The 17,087-nt window shown below is 44.4% G+C and overlaps 1 protein-coding gene and 1 long non-coding RNA gene across 3 annotated transcripts in view; one reads left to right on the top strand and one right to left on the bottom strand.

Annotated features, from left to right (window-relative positions):
- Window positions 1-15,601, bottom strand: part of ATP6V0A2 (ATPase H+ transporting V0 subunit a2) — a 38,920-nt gene extending 23,319 nt beyond the window's left edge. Inside the window, exons 1-7 of one of the 2 annotated variants that reach the window (XM_070629289.1) lie at window positions 15,274-15,601; window positions 11,128-11,206; window positions 8,570-8,667; window positions 6,964-7,101; window positions 6,163-6,251; window positions 4,846-4,972; window positions 641-723 (exon numbers count right to left, since the gene is read on the bottom strand). In XM_070629289.1, the coding sequence (XP_070485390.1) occupies window positions 641-723; window positions 4,846-4,972; window positions 6,163-6,251; window positions 6,964-7,101; window positions 8,570-8,667; window positions 11,128-11,206; window positions 15,274-15,390 (731 nt within the window). In that variant the 5' untranslated portion in view covers window positions 15,391-15,601. Of the gene's footprint in view, window positions 1-640; window positions 724-4,845; window positions 4,973-6,162; window positions 6,252-6,963; window positions 7,102-8,569; window positions 8,668-11,127; window positions 11,207-14,446; window positions 14,510-15,273 lie in introns of those variants that run through there. The other variant, XM_070629288.1, reaches the window with a different exon arrangement.
- Window positions 15,602-15,673: 72 nt separating this feature from the next.
- On the top strand, window positions 15,674-16,721 carry LOC139084765 (uncharacterized). The gene is made up of 2 exons (XR_011542470.1): window positions 15,674-16,211; window positions 16,388-16,721. It is a non-coding gene; the product is annotated as an uncharacterized lncRNA (long non-coding RNA).
- Window positions 16,722-17,087: the final 366 nt, after the last annotated feature.

Here is a 17,087-nt window from a genome sequence, read left to right as displayed (position 1 = left end):
TTCTTTTGAGTTTTTTATTTGGCTTGGCGCATTCTTCCATTTGTTGACAAGAATAAGTCACAGGTAGATTCCTGCTTTGACATGAGTCACCACCTACTTCCGGCTTACTCTGTCCTCCAGTACAGTGTACTTTTCCCTGCATCAACTCCTTTAGTCCTAACGGCCCTACAAGAAGGGAAACCCGGACCTGGGGACTTCCTAAGTGTGCCCAGTGAGGGCGTGGCACCCTTCCCCATGGTGCACAGGAGACGACGGCCAAGTGTTCAGCAAAGAATGAAGCACACACTCAATGATGACAGAGAAGCCTATGTGGAGCTAAAACTATGAGGAATGCACAAAATATTAAAATTTGATTCTCTCACCAATTGCTCCTAAGCCTTGATTCCTAAGAAAAAAAATGAAATCTGGGAATGATATTAACATGGTCTCTACTTCTAAATTATTTTAAGTACTGCACTGGCAAGAGAGATGACAAATTAAATGTTTAAAAACATGGTACTACAGCAAAGATATCACGTAACAAAACCCAGCAGCCTTTGCACTCACTGTATTTCTCTTCAAACATAGAGAGACATTTAAGGAAAAGTAGAAGTTACTGAATATAAAGAAATAAATGAAATGAAACGTTTCTTTTTCTTACCAATCACATATCTTCTTAACCTTGTAGCCAATCTGCTCTCCCCAGAAGGATATCAGAAACACATACCATTTTATGACTTCTCCCTACAAAGAATAAATAAGGATAATTGTTACTTCCGTGTCTAGAACTTTGAAAACGGGCAACTCACACTGTGCTGAAGAGTTAGTTCACTCATTCATTCAACAACTACTGTCAGAGGGGAAGGCGGTGGCGTGGGCGAGAGGGGTAAAGCGGCACCTATGTATGGCGACGGATAAAAATTAAACTATTGGTGGTGAGCACAATGCAGTCTATACAGAAACTGATACATAATAACGTACACTTGAAATTACACAATGTTATAAACCAATGTGACCTCAAGAAAATATTTGAAAAAAAGAAAAAAGTAAACAAGTAGCGTCAATCCTTATTATCTGAGGATTCCATAATGGCAAATTCACCCTAAAATCATTCCTAACTCCAGAATCAATACTCACTGTTTTTTCAGTCATTTGCAGACATGTGGAGCAACAGAAATTGTGAGTTACCCAGTGTGCACATTCCAGCTGAGGTCAAACAAGGAGAATTCTGCCTTCTTGTTTCAGCTCTCATACTGTAAAACTGCGGTCTGACAGTACCACCTTTTTCACATTTTTGTGCTTTGTGTTGGTGATTTCGCTGTTTCAAATGGCCTCAGGGGTAGTGCTGAAGCACAGCTAGTGTCCCTGGGCACAGGAAGGCTGCGACGGGACTTACGGAGAAAGTACGTGTGTTGCATAAGTTTTGTTCCAGCATGAGTGACAGTGCTGTTGGTGGTGAGCTCCATGTTAAGGAGTCAACAAGATACGTTAAGTAAGGCGTCTTTAAACAGAAACACATGGAAAACAAGATTATGTGTTAATAAGTTGACAAAAACGTTGTGAGCAGAGGCTGGCGGGGACCTAACCCTGTGCGTCCCCCAGGAGCAGTGGTTCAGCACGCACAGACTTTATAGGATATAACTGCTGCGAACAATGAGAACCAACTCATTTACAAAGATTCTACACATGAAACTGAAAAGGTTTTTGGCCTATTTGCCAGGCGCTATTCCAGGTACCAGGAATAGAGCAGCAAACAAAACAGATAAAAATCTCTGACCTGGAGCGGGGAGGAGGGGCGGGGAGCTTATATTCAAGTTGGCAGCGAGAGACACAAAGAAAGTATGTGATATGCCAAAAAGAGACAAATGCTATAAAGAAAATAAAGCTGAAAGGGGCAAGAGGGAGGGAGCGGCAGGGAGCTGCGATTTTCCCTAGGGTGATCAGGCAAGGCCTTCCTGAGACGGGGGCATCGGAGCCGAAAGGAGTGAAGGAGGTGAGGCAGGAGGCCATGCGGACAGGGCAAGAGCCTGCAGAGCCACAGGAAAAGCTCGCACAGAGGCAAGGTGAGGACAGCAGGAAGGCAGTGCAGCTGAGGAGGCGTGGACAGGAAGAGAGCAGTAACACAGATGGTCAAAGCAAACCCCGCATCCTGTCCAGAGCAAAGACCAGAAGAACACACGCAGAAAGGTGAGCAGTGGCACCTTCTGTGCGGGAGGATCACAGGTGACCAGTTTTCCCCGTGTTTTCTATATTGTTCTGTGTTCCACAGTGAGCGCACATTTCCTCTGGAATCACGGGGGAGGTAAAGAGTTATGGGTTCAAGATACAGCTCTCGTATTTCTTCAAAGACATTTAATGCCCTTTAACATATCTGGTAAAAACTCAGCACAAAAGGGCTAGAAATTGTATAGGAAAAAATTTGGGGGGGCCGGCCCCGTGGTGTAGTGGTTAAGTCCGGGGTGCTCCACTTTGGTGGCCTGGGTTCATAGGTTCAGATCCAGGGTACAGACCTACACCACTCATCAGGCCATGCTGTGGGACTGGCACAGATGTCAGCTCAGAGAGAATCTTCCCCATCAGAAAAAAAGAAAAAAAATTTTAACTTCAGAAAATGTTCTGGGGCCAGCCCCGTAGCCAAGTGGTTAAGTTCGCACACTCCCGCTTCAGTGGCCCAGGGTTTCGCCAGTTCGAATCCTGGGCGTGGACATGGCACCGCTCATCAGGCCATGCTGAGGAGGCGTCCCACATGCCACAACTAGAAGGACCCACAACTGAAAATACACAACTACGTACCAGGGAGAAAAAGGAAAAGTAAAATCTTAAAAAAAAAAAAAGAAAATGTTCTGTATGAGAATGACGTGTTCTCTGAAGAAAGAAAAAACTCAAAAGAATATGTAAGTGCTACTTCAGAACAGTTTTAATCTTCAGCTTTACAGAGAAAGGTCATAATGGTCACAGTAGAAGGACAATTAACAGATTGCTACTGGCAGGACAAGAGCCACAGAAAAGCAGAAAATATTACAGGTCTATGGTTAATGAACAGCTTGACTGATGAGATTTTCCCAGTGTGTGGTTTACGCAGGCTGAACCCTATGGAAATCATTTCATAGCCAAACTCCTCTTTATGTGTCAAAACTACTGCAGAATATATATTAACTTGCAGCCAAAATCCTGAGGCAAATCTAGAAAAAAAAAACACAAACTCTTTTCTCAAAATTAAGAAGCCCCAGTTCCTTTTCTACCTTTGGTAGATCAGTTCACCCTCATTTAGAGTAATATAGTTATTTTTATGGTGAAGTCTAAAAAAAAATCACAGATATTTTAAAAGGCGATTATAGCTCTTTCTTTCTCCTGTCCTTCTGTTTCCCTTCCAGAATAATTCAGCAGGTGCATGTGGGGATGGACCTGGTGGCAGCGAGGGGTGATGGATGGACGGATGGACAGTGGCCCAGGGCAAAGTCAGAGCCCAAGCAAGGTGAGAAGGCCATGCGCAGAGGAGCAGCCTGGGTGGGTGAGAGTGGGGGTGAGAGCCCGGGTGGGGTGAGGAGGGCGTCCACACCAGAGGGCCACAGGGATGGGGAACTCAGAGCTCCACGCAGGGAGGAGGGAGGAGGCAGAAAAGGGGGACTGGTCACATACAAAGGGATTGGACCAAATGAGTAAATATATTAACAATAACGGGAGCCAAGTTTCTCACCGTCAAAGAAGGAAGTTATACACACAGACAGGGAGAAACTTAGACTGAATCCTATGGTACCAGACTGGAAGTGCGTGTGAACTCACAGCCACAGAAATAAAGTTGTGTGTGTGTGTATACATCCTGGAAAGAGCTAGGGAACAGTGACACCTCAATAACAATGGGCACACCCAGAGACCACATCCCAGCTTCTAAATGCCATTCCCCACTAAAGAGAACCAGGCTCCTTGGAGAAATGGCTGATTCCAGAGCTGTGTGAGGGAAATTACAAGATGGATCTGGACATCTTGTGCAAGAAAGCAAGGAAGTGCTCAAAAAATGATGGGAACACATAAAAAGAACATAAAAGCCAGCTGGAATGGGCTCCAACTGGCCAAATCTAGAGAATTTGAATATCAAAATACATAATTACAGTAAGAGAGTATAACTCATTGAGTAAAACAGGAAATAAATGAATGCACTGAAAATCTGAGGAGGAATGGGATCCTTACAGAGTTTCAAAGCACTTCCTCCGAAACACATATTAATTACAAAAGAAAAAGAGTAACTTCACCAGTGGAGAAGCTACGGCTCACTACACGATCCAGTGATCACAGTGAACATTATCAGCAACGAGACAAACTGAAGCACGGGCCCCAGGGATGCAGCGAGAGCGCAGCAGCACTTCTGTGGCCTTCCTGCCAAAGACGCACGACCCAAATCTAATCATGAGAAAACCAGACAAACCCAAAGTTGAGGGACATTCTACCAAAAAAGAATTGGTCTGAAATAATTTTAAAATGTCAAGGTCATGAAACTCAAGGAAAGACTAAGAAACTGTCCCAGAATGAAAGAGACCAAAGAGATGGGACAATCAAATGCAAAGTGTGATTCTAAACTAGATCTCTGGCTATAAAAGACGGTACTGAGCGAAGCAGCGAAAGGTGAATGGGATCTGAGGCTGGGAGAGTACTGACGTACCTACGTTAATTTCCTGGTATACTGCGTATTAATTTCCCAGTCTATTCTGACAGTGCGGGACAAAGTCCTCAATTTAGGAACTACATGAACTGTTCAAGGCTGATAAGGCGTCAGGGGAACAACTCACTCTCAGATGGTTCACTTGCACCGAGCCTCCAACTTTGCTGTAAGTCTGTCGCTGTTACAAGGTGATCGTGACATTTACTCACCGTTTCAGGGTCTTCGAGGGGCTCATCCAGTTCTGCATAGGTCAAGATGGTGTACCCTTTGCAGACCCTCCACAACATCTTTTCAAATGCTTCAACTTTTCCTTGGCTAATTAGGCCAGATACAAATCTATGAGACAATAAAGATAACTGTAGTCAATTGAAAGTAACGAGTATTATCACATTAAAAGGATGACGAAGACCGTCATTTCTGGCAAAATGGTACAGACATCCTGAAAGCCCTCCAACTGCAAAACATCTAAAATGCTGGATAGAATATTTCTGCAACATCCCTTTAAATGTACAGCTGAGCCTATATATAATTAAGAGAAATTCTTGCTATCCAAAAAGAAAACAGGACCTCACAGCCATCCTGATATATTATACTGACCCAGCATCTTAAGGCCTCGAGTTTCAATGCCAGCATGGCAGATGGGAGACAGGCGCTGGGTCAATATAAGGTGAGGAGATGGAACTGAATCCCTCGACCCCCTAAAATTGGGACTCCCCCGAAGGGCTGCAGCTTTAGTGAACGGGTGACTAGAAAAAGTCCACCTTGCAAAGGCGCCTACAAGTAAACTTGTTTATTTCAGTTTTGGTTCCGGATAGAAGGAAAAAAATCTTCCTTAAGAATTTATAACCACAATTTAGAATTCACTCAGGTTTGTGGCTGAAATCACATTACCTGCATAGTGAAAAAACAAACAGGAAAACAAAAAACCCAAGCTGAGAAATTAATGTAAAATGATTGCAAGTTGGTAGAATGCTCCCAGGTACCTGACAAATGTAAAAATAAATGCTCTCTGAAGGAATACACCCTCAAACTAAACATCCAGGAATTCCTAAGATAAGGAACAGAGAAACATAAGTTCATAGTAAAAAGAAATCACAGACCACATGAGGAAACAAGTTACCATTAGTTCAAGTAAACAGAAAGAATAGGAAGCAGAAAGAGACCCTGAAAATATGATCAGTAAATTAACCGACTCAGTTGAGCCCCTGTTTCCACCAAACAAAACAGAACTTGACATTTGAATGACCAATTATTTTAGGCTTATTGGGATAACACTGAACGGCATAAATGTTCCTTCTTTCCAGTGCATTATACCGAAACAAGAAATCCCCATCATAATTTGCTGAAAAGTCAACGCAGCTGAGTAACTCAGCTCAGCACAGTCAGGAGTGCAGTGTTTTCCTGAACAAACGTTCACTTTCGTTCAACAAGCACAGGCCCTCAGATGGCACGCATCACTCACTCCAGCAGCTCCTCTTCCCTGACGCGAGGGCAGTACAGCTGACAGCCCGGCTGTCGTCACCTACCCCAGTTTTGCTCCCAGCCTCTGCATACTGCTGTAGTCCAACAACGAGTCATTCTCTAAGGCAGGGAATTCTTCATAAGTGGGTTCAAACTACAAAGAGACAGGAAACCAAGGGTGTCTCATTAAAGGTGACACTTCATTTCTCACGTCATGCTTCCAAACACGTTTTGTAACTAACCACTTAGATCTGGTGCCACGGCCCCGAGAGAACTTAGACTGTAAGTCAGCTCTGACAAATGAAGATCATTTCCCCACCCCTTATTTGTAAGCTACTCGAAGACTTTTACAGAAAAGCATAGTTATAATTTATGTGATCACCTTAATCCAAGATGGAGGACCTCTGTCAGAGTCACCACCATGTGAAGTGAAACTGAGTTCGGAAGGGTGCACTTCTCCCCTCTCCGATACTCTGCTGAGTACACTGCTATCACGCAGACTATTCTTTATTTTTATAAATTAGAGATTTTTTTGACATCCTTTACTCTTAGCAATTTGGGGGGGAAAACTAAATTTTAGAGTTCAACTTCCACTGTTCCATTTTTCCGCATGATCACAAAAAGATTTTTTTCAAATGCAAACTGAAGCATTTTACAAATAGGAAGGATTATCGCTGAAACCAACAAACACAGGAAAAGGCTGAAAGCTTTCTTCATGTCATATAATCCAAAAGAGAAATAAAGCTAAGATCAAAATGGATCTCTTCAAGAAAGCAACCCCTCTACAGGAACTGATAAAATCGGAAATCCTACAGGCACGAGAGTTTTAGAAAAGGAAAGCACATGCTCTCAGGTGTCGTGAGTACCTCCACGTTCCGCTTCACGAAGGTTCTCGTCACTCTCAGCATGTGCGTGTACTCAATCAGTTCGAGCAAGTTCTTCCTCAGTTTCTCCTTGTTCTTAGTGACTTCTCTCAGCTCAACTTCAAGCTTCTGCAACTGCTCCTAAAACAGAATGGCCGCTACTTAAGAGGCTGGGGGAGCTCCCCATCTAGCTCCAACAAGCTTTTTACAGCATGCCAAAACCAGGGGAGGTGTGGAAAAGCCAGGATTCATCAGAGTTTGGTAGAGATATGAAAACACAAAAAGACTTGAAAAGCTCATCATTTATTGTTTCACATTAATTCAGGTAACTCCGATGAAGCTCACGCCACGCACGACGGAAAGCGTTCTGGATGCCGTCATGGCTCTAAGTACCCCAAGGCTGGACCCGGTCTCTGATCTCAGATCCTATCATTTCCTCTGGTTTTCCTTTGTGTGCTTATCCCTTATCATACATTGAAGAGTCTTCCTCTTTCAAATCTACATTTCCTTTTATTTGCAACGGAAAATTTCTAGATAATCTTTTCTAAACATACATATCCCCAGTCTATAGCTTAAGCGTTTCTACGCAGTTGCACTTACACAATTATTGGGCAAAAAAATTCTTGGGCACAAATGTTCTTTAATAATTAGTTACATACCAAGCATCCTTAACAATACTTAAGTATTAAAACAACAGAAGCAGAAATCTGTAAAACAAATCATTGACTCAATGAAAACTTGTATTCAAACAAATCACTTGACATACTATATTCATTACTTGTGCTCTGCCTTATAAAAACAAGGAGTCAGTAATCACTATATTTGTAATTATCTCATAAGCAACCCATCAAACAGGCCAAGCCAGATGACTGCTTTCTACTCATCTGATTGTATAATTCTGTCCTGAGTCCACTCCTACACCAAATGGTAAATGACTCGCTCCCAGATAAACAAGCTGAGCAGCCAGCAATGGGATGGCCCCAGTTACACGGTACTAATTGTTTCAGAAGAGCTGTAAGGGGTTCTAGTCTATTTCCCAGTGTGATGAACTACCAGATGATTCGATGGAAACCTCAATGGGTAATCCATGGGGGGATGCTAACGAATAAGACCAGCCGGTGTTCTCACAGGAGGAATATATATGCTCAACACCCCAGACACTGAACTCAGGGAGAAGGAATTCTGCGTGCTGCCCACCTGGAACATCTTCACAGCAGCTTCCGAGAGGGGGAAGTCAGGGAATCAGAAAAGAACATGAAGGGCATGAGGCTGAACCCTCAATTACATGCATGAGGAGAAGCATGCGAAGGCAAGGATAAGCCCAGAGTGAGCTTTCAGAAAAATTACATGACTAACAACTAGATTTTACAACCTAATTCTCGCTACCCTCTCTTCAACACTTACCTGGAAAAGGAGCACATATCTTACACCTTAAGAGAAAACTGAACTACAGTTAAAATTTATCACAGATACTCTCTTACCAAGGTTCTTTCATTTCCAGTCCACGGTTTTGAGAAGAAAGGCAGAAAAGCACTAGACAATATAAAACAAGGAAATAAGCAGTACCTGAGGTGAGTGACTTACGACAGTATCTCCAGAAAGAAGGTACCTGCATTTCCAGAACTTGCTTCAGAGGCGGTGCAGGAGGACTAGCGTCTCCCTCAGGAAGCGGAATGTCAGCTCTGGTAATCTCCTGCACCAAATATGCTGTGCAAATAAAAGTTAACCAAATTACACTCAAAAACTTACTATAAGACATTTCAGTCGGAACATTTTACATCCCAACCTTTCCCAGGTCATCGAAAAATGAACGTCTAAATGCACAAAAATCTTGCGTGTTCCAACTGACACAGGTCACCACTTGCAACTTTATTTCCAAAGGCCTGCAAATAATTCTGCCTAGAGAGAGCATGTAGTGACAAAACAAACAATAACCTGGACAAACATTTTCTGAAACCTCCATTTTCTTCATTTCTAGACCTTTAAAGAACTCTGAATTCACAGCTGTCCCCACGCCTGTAGATAAAGCAGAAAGTGGAGGACACGCCTGGAAGGGCAGGAATAACCCGCTGAGAGACCTACACTAGTCCCGCCAGAGACGGCAGTGTGACTTCCTGCAGACCCCTCACGAGGAAAGCAGCATGCAACAGAAAATCAGAACCTCTGTCACCAAAGGAGCCCTGAGAGACACAGGGCAGAAAGCCGGCTCTCCAGAGAGGCCCTGCCAGCCAGGGTGACTCAGAACAGCCGCACTGCTTCCCCACTCACAACTGACATTAAACCATTAAACACTAGATTCATGACCTTAGGGAAACGCCAATCAAAACTACCTTGAGATATCACCTTATGCCTGTTAGAATGGCTATAATCACCAAGACAAAAGATAACAAATGTTGGAGAGGATGTGGAGAAAAGGGAATCCTCATACACTGCTGGTGGGAGTGCAAACTGGTGTAGCCACTATGGAAAATAGTATGGAGATTTCTCAAAAAATTAAGAATAGAAATGCCATATGACCCAGCCATCCCACTCCTGGGAATTTATCCAAAGAACCTGAAATCAATGATCCAAAGAGACTTATGCACCCCTATGTTCGCTGCAGCATTATTCACAATAGCCAAGACATGGAAGCAACCCAGTGCCCATCGACTGATGAGTGGATAAAGATGTGGGGGGTGTGTGTATACATATATATATGTAATGGAATACTACTCAGCCATTAAAAAAGGACAAAGTCGTCCCATTTACAACAACATGGGTGGACCCTGAGGGTACAATATTAAGCGAAATAAGCCAGAGAAAGACAAACACTGTATGACTTTACTCACGTGGGAGATAAACAAACACATGGACAAAGAGAACAGATCACTGGTTACCAGAGGGGAATGGGGTTGGGAGTTGGACAAAAGGGGTGTAGGGGCACATGTGTATGGTGACAGATAAAAATTAGACTACTGGTGGTGAGCACTATGCAGTCTACACAGAAACTGAAAAATTATAACGTACACCTGAAACTTCACAATGTTATAGACCATTATAACCTCTAAAAATTTTTTAAAAACTACATTCTTGAAACTAATAGTGAACCAGCCAAGCTTAGGTTAAGGTTAATTTCTTTAGTTTATATTTTCAATTCCATGAAGCATTCTTTTCCTTAGGATAAAAGTCACAATACCTGGTAAAGTCATGAGTAGATACAACATTTTGGAGAAATGTTACTGGCTGTTTTATTATGAAAAAAAGAAAAAGACAGCGAGGCTGTCTGACCGACCAGACAGCAAAGGAAGCAGTAGGTGTGAGCGGTTCCCGAAAATGGACACAAATTCTTTTAACCTATTTACACCTAAATCTACTTGAGAGTTTCTTTTTTCTTTAAGTCTGTATTCTTTCTGAAACAGTTTAAGCTACAGGAAGTCCTGGACACTTATAATAGGTTGTCACTCCTGCCATGTTCAAGATGTCACAGACGAGGAAGGAGTCTGAGCTGCCGAGCTTTAATGGCCAACAGTCAGAGCACGGACCTAACACCTTCAGAAGGCCGGAGAAAAAGGAAACTATCAACCACTCTCCCTGCTAGTTCCTACTTCCCTCGTTCTCTGAGGTATTTTTAAGTCACATATTAACATGTATACAATGTTTTTAAGTTACTATAAACTACAAGGAATTGGTTAAATAAATTATGGCACATTAATACAATGAAATGCTTTGCAGCCATTAAAAATGACAATGGGTCAACCTGTTTATTGAAATGGAAGATGTTACAGTGAGTACCATTAAGTGAGAAACAAAATAACCTGACTATTATGTATGTAAATCCTTACCTTTATAGATGAATAGTAAAAAGCACGGGGAAAAACGTAAATATCATATATATATTTAAAAATAAATAAAAATAATATAAATATATCAAATAAGTATACAAAAACATAAACATTTATTACATAAAATAATATAAATCTATAATATACAGGTTTATATATATGTTTTATTATATAAAAACACAAACCTATAGAAAAATAACATAAACCTACATAACAGTGATTACCTCTGAATATTGAGAATACAATTTCTTTTTTCTTTCTGCTTGTCTGTGTTTTCTAATTTTTCTCAAGTGAACAAGGTCTGCTTATATAAAAATAACTAGCTACGTTATTAAAATAAACTTACCCAGTATTCGCTCTAGCTCTTCACACCTCTTCACCTCACCAACAAATTTCCTTTGGAAAGAACTTACATTCTGGTTGAGCTGAAAAAAGGATAAAAAATTTGCTTTGAATTTTCTACAATTTAAAAATAAATTTGATTTTGAAAATATTATTGGCAAAGGTTTGGGGAAAAGCACATCCTTGTTTACTACTGAATGAAAGTATAAATTGACATCACTTTTCTGGAAAGTGATTTGGCAACTGTTATCAAAAAAGCCTGAAAAATCCTTTGGCCCAGAGATAGCCCATGAAGAAATTTAACCTAAAGGAAAAACCGTAGATACAGACATAAATTCATCTAGAAGAACACCAATCTCAGGGATACAGAAAAAACAATAACAATCGAAAATGCGTTAAAGAAATTACCGTCTATATCCATACCACGGAATACTACTCAGCAATGAAAAAGAGCCAGCTACTGACACACTCAACACCAGGAAGGGCTCTCAGAAACACAATGCAAGTGAAACAAGCTGACACGAAAGTCCACATGTGCGATTCCATTTCTATGAAATGTTCAGAAAGGGCAAATCTAGAGGCAGAAAGTAGATTAGGGATTGCCTGGGGCTGGGGTAGGAATGGCGATTAACTGCAAGTGAGCATAAGGGATCTTACTGGGGTGACATAATGTTCTAAAACTGGACACGGGATGGTGATGATGGATGCACAACAGTAAATTTTCTAAAAATCAATGAATTGTACACTTGAAACGAGTGAATTTTATGATACACATCAATAAAGTTGTATAAAATTATGGTTCAGTCATACAACTGATTACTACACACTTATTAAAAATTATGTTTTAAATGAGTAAGTTATTTATATTAAGAAATTATTATTAACAATTTTAGGCATGATAGTATGGTATTGTGGCTATGATTTTTAAGTGTCCTTATCTTTCAGAGATACTTATTGTAATATTTATAAATGAAATTACACATCTGGCAGTTACTTCAAAATGCTCCTGTCTAGGAGGCAGTGGTGAGTTTCTATTGTGTGTACATGGGAGTTCACTGTTCCCATACACTCTTTCCTCCACTTAACTTCTTCGAATACAAAACTTAAAACAATAAAAAATATTGTAAAAGAATACTTAATAAAATGAGGAAATTAGTCATAATCTGTGTAGGAAAAAAAGTCAAGATATTTTGAGTGTGGTTCCAATTATATTAAAATACATATATAAGTACATTTTAACATATTATTAGAAAAATAATGTTTGATTGACCAATATTAACCAAAAAGTTAAAATGATTATTTCTAGGTATTGGGACCCCGGAAGTTAGTATCTTATTCTTACTTACTCTTCTTTGGAAGTTTTCCAAATTTCCCACAATGGACATATATTACTTTTATTAAAAAAAAAATGACAGTAACCGTTCATGTTGAAAGGCATTTAGGACGGAATTTTATCTTTACTCCATCAAGCATTTGTACTGGGCACTTTCAAAACATAGAACGAGACAACGGGTGGGCACGAAACTGCTCAGGCAAGCGGAGAAGGGTCCGCCCCAGAGGCTCAGTTCTTGTTCAGTTTTTCAAAATTTTGTTCTCATCATTCACCAAATGAGAACTAAAAATTCCAATTTCACTTCTGTTTGTCACATCTGTATTCATTTCTGGAAGTCAAACTAACCCGAAGTAACCACTTTCAAGTCCCTAACGATTCAAACACCACCTATTTCTAGAGAACTAAGAATGTGAAAAGGAAGCTACGCACCAGAAGCCATCTACAACACAGCTTCTCAGTTTCAATTTTTTTCCTTCAATCTCAAACACTAGCTTAATTGGACATTACGGTTCTACAAATAGAATCTTCACGAAGAGGCCAATTTCTAAGACAATGAGACCAACAGGACTGGATTCGACATACACCATCTTACATGTTAGGTGTTCTTTTCTGTTGCGTGGTTTCTTTCACAAAGTTTTGTTTGTTTTCTTTGTAGGAAGGCAACATCATCCTAATTCCAGGCTGATGATATCACGTATATTTTAACGCAGATTCATTTGGGGACTAACGTTTAACCTAGACACACTACACTGGCAGAAGACACCTCGTGTGTTTTTACTGATAGCCACACCAGTGATGTCCTCACTCCAGCAGCTAAAGGACTAAAGGAGAAAACTCTCCTTAGACTGCAGACTGTTACATAAGTGACATGAACTTCCCCGTCACTGAGTCCTGCTGGTTATTTGAATAACCTTTCTTTTTTGCAAGTCTTCTCATTGGCTGTCACGACGGAAATCCTTGACCTGCCTCCCTTCCCTTAGAAGGATTACTAAAAGAAAAGGGAGAAACCATCCAGCCTGGGCAAGCCAGGAAAGGCTGACGTCAGTGATCCCATCCGCTGAACCCGAAGTCAGTAAGGAACTCCAGAGAAAGTGTCAGATGTGACAGAGCTTTCTGCACTAGCACCACGCTGCTCGACAGTCAACACACACACACACACACACACTCACCTGAGCTCTGAAAAACTAGCACCGCACGAGAAAGAGCTCATTTTACCATTTTAGCTTTATTTTCCTTCTGGAAAAAGATGAAGCGCTTTCTTTTCCTTTCACTGATTTCCAGTTAAAAAGGATCTCAAGTCTCCTCCACTCCCTAATGTAATGTACTGTGAAACTGGAATCCCTGTGGCGATTAGGGCATTTGTTCAAATCTCTAAGATTTAAGCTTGATAAGTCTCTTGGCTTGAGTACTAACAGGATGCAACAAATCTACTTGTAATAAAGAAGGGAGCCCGCTTCCCTCACAACTGTTTCCTGAATCTTTCGGGTGCTCCTCACAGCTCAGCACAGCACTTGCCAGATGAGTGGGTACCGTGTCCTGAAGCCCAAGTGGCTCCAGGAACCAGGAAGAGAGCCGGGAGTGCCCTGAAGCCTTGCCTGTTACGCAGGAGTTTCTCCCTGACCTTGACATTGCCTTAGGGGGCCAACCCAAGGATCACTGATATCAGATCTTGGGGTAGGCATGTTCTCTTTGGAAATTAAGGACCCCCTCCGAAAGATGAAGGGAAACAACCAAGAAATGAAAGTTGTGGCCCAGGAAATAAGATGTTCACCTGAAGCGACTCCCAGTTCAATCAGTAAGTATTAGGTCCTGCTTAATAACCCACGGTCCACAGGGGTTCTTCTTCCTCCTAGCACTTATCACAGTTCATAATCAATCTGTCTGTCTCCTCCCAGACTGTGAGCAACAAGAACACAGGGACTTTGTCCGCCTCGCTCACCACTGAGTCTCCAGGACTCAAACCAGGGTCGAGAACAGAGCAAGCACTCACTGAAAGCTTGCCGGAGTGTTCAACAAACGCCCATCCACACAAGGACCGGGCTAAGTCTTGGGGAATCCGGAGGGAGCAAGTCAGGCAAGGCCTTTATCCTTGCAGGTGACAGTCCTCGGTGGAGACAAACAATAAACGAGTAAACAGATACATAAACAAGTGTTTGTTATGACCCGCTCCGGAGACGGCTCCCATTCTAACAAACACTGCTGTGCTGCACGCCTCACCAGGCAGTGGCACGGACATCATCACACATCGGTGAAGAAAACCGACCAAACCCCTCCCTCCCCTCCAGGAGCTTAACCAAGCTGCTTCCCAGGCCAGCTCTGGGCTCTCCCGTCCCCTCCGCCTGGGACCCTGTTCCCCCAGATCTCCCCATGGCCGGCTCCTTCCCATTCAGGTCTCGGCCCAAACGTCACCTCCTCAGAGAGGCCTCCCTTGACCACCCCACCCGAGCCACCATCACGCCACCCCGTTTTGCGTTCTTTCTAGCACCCATTATCCCGTTTACGGATTTATTAGCTTGATATCTGTCCCCGCACCCCCGGAGGATCCCGAAGGACTGCAAGAGGCCTTCTCGGATTCGCTCCCCGCTCGCGCAGCGCGGGCACCCAGGGCGCTCCCCGAAGTTGATGGGGACCACCCGGGGCGCTCCTAACCAGGCGCCCGGCGACCCCGGGCTCGGGCCCCGCTCGGCGGAGGCATGGCCGGTGGGCTGGGCCCCGCTGCCCCGTCTGGGACGGGGGGACACGGCTGCCCCGCGCCGGCGCCCGCGGAGGAGGCCCAGCGAGGGCGGGCGGCCGCGGCGCGTCTCCGGCGACACTCACGTCTCGGAACTGGACCAGGCCCTTCTCGCCCAGGGCGCTGAGGCACTCGTAGGCCGTGCCCGACTGCAGGAAGAGCTGCGCCAGGCACATGGTCTCGCTCCGGAACAGGGACCCCATGCCGGCCGGCCCGCGCCCCGGCGGGGCCCGAAGGCGGCGGCGGCTCCGCGCGCGCGGGCCCGCACGGTCAGCCGGGGCGGCCCGGGCCTCGGGATCCTGCTGCGGCCTGGCCGCGGCCCCGCACCATGGGGCTCCCGACGGCACGGCCCCCCGCGTCCTGCCACCGCGGCCGCCGCTCCAGCCGCCGCCACCGCGGCCGCCCGCCAGGCCCCGCCCCCCGCGGCCGCCGGTTCCGGTTCCGCCCCCGCGCGCCCGCCCCCCGCCGGCCGACCAATGGGCGCCCGGAGTTGCGGCCGCCGCCAGCCGGGCCAACAGGCGCAAACCCGGCGAGGGACCGCCGAGGCTCCCGGCGCCCAGCCGGCCCCGACGGAGGACAGCCCCTCGCTCTGCGGCTGAGAGCTCGCTAAAATGAGCTTCGTTGAGATGACGTGCCATAAAGCTCACCCGATGAGAGCGTACAGTTCTGTGATTTTAGTAAAGTTACAGGGTTGCTGTGCAGCCATCATCACGATCAATTTTAGAACCTTTCCATCAATCCCTAAAGGATTCCTCCTGCTCAGCTGCATCAATCCCCTCTCCATCGTCAGCCCAGGGCAACCACTAAACAACTCTGTCTCCACAGATGCCTTTTCAGGACATTCAGATCAGCGGAACGATGCCCTATGTGGTGTTTGCGGCTGGCGTCCCTCTCGGGTCCTGTCCCCGTGCAGACCAGAGAGCAGGGTCGGATGTCCGGGACTGCAGTCCGGCCCACGGCTCGTGCCTGCTGCGATCCCCCACACGGCAGCCACAGTGACTCCGACAGTGGACGAAAATCCGATGTGAGCCTACTTAAAGTCCTCTGGCTTCCCCCACTGCATGCAGAATAAAATCCAGACTTCTTACCACGGCCAGCAAGGCCCCACGGGATCGAGCCTCCACCTTCCCCACGCCCTCGTCTCCGACCTGCTCTGGGCTCCCTTGGCTCCAGCGGGACCTGCCTTCTTTCTCTTGCCAGGTGGAGGCCCTTGAACTTGCTGAGCCCTCCGTCTTCCTAGGACACCCTGCTCCCAGACCTTCTCAAGGCCGGCTCCTTCAGGTCCTGGCTCAGATGTCCCCTCCTCTGAGACGCTGTCCATGACTCCTCGAAAAAGTAGCCCTCCCACCCCACCCCATCACGTTCCTGTTTTATTTTCTTCATGGCACCTACCACTATCTGAAATTATCTCCTCTGTGTGTTTATTGCCAGTTTTCCCCCAGAAGAATGGAAGCTCCACCTGACAAGGGACATTGTCTTGGTATCTCGAAGGCACAGCACACAGTAGCCACTCAATAAATATTTTTCAAATGCATACGTGAATGTATAAACTTGGAAAAGTTAAACCCATATATAGTATGCCCCCTAGATCCCATTCTACTACCAAAGTGAGTTTTTCCCTTTAAGTACAAAAAGCATCCTAACAAAGCCCACAAAATCAGGCTTAATTACTTGTCAGTCCAAAATTTTAAATTAATTTTCCAGAGCTAGTTAAACTGCCACAGAAAGGCTTTCTGAATCAGTGCAATTAATTAGGCAGTGGGTATTTCCTTTTCTTTGACAAAAGACAATCTTTGACTCCTATAGGGTGAGATCACTTCAGCCCACAGAGAACCAAACCAAAGAAAGAGAGCAGCAGGCGAGGAATCCAGTGTTTCCCCAAAGTAATACGATAATGGTA

This window comes from Equus przewalskii, chromosome 7 (assembly GCF_037783145.1).
Source record: "Equus przewalskii isolate Varuska chromosome 7, EquPr2, whole genome shotgun sequence".
Taxonomy (NCBI): Eukaryota; Metazoa; Chordata; class Mammalia; order Perissodactyla; family Equidae; genus Equus; species Equus przewalskii.
The sequence above is the reverse complement of the archived record's forward strand: the minus strand, read 5'-3'. Positions and strand labels throughout refer to the sequence as shown.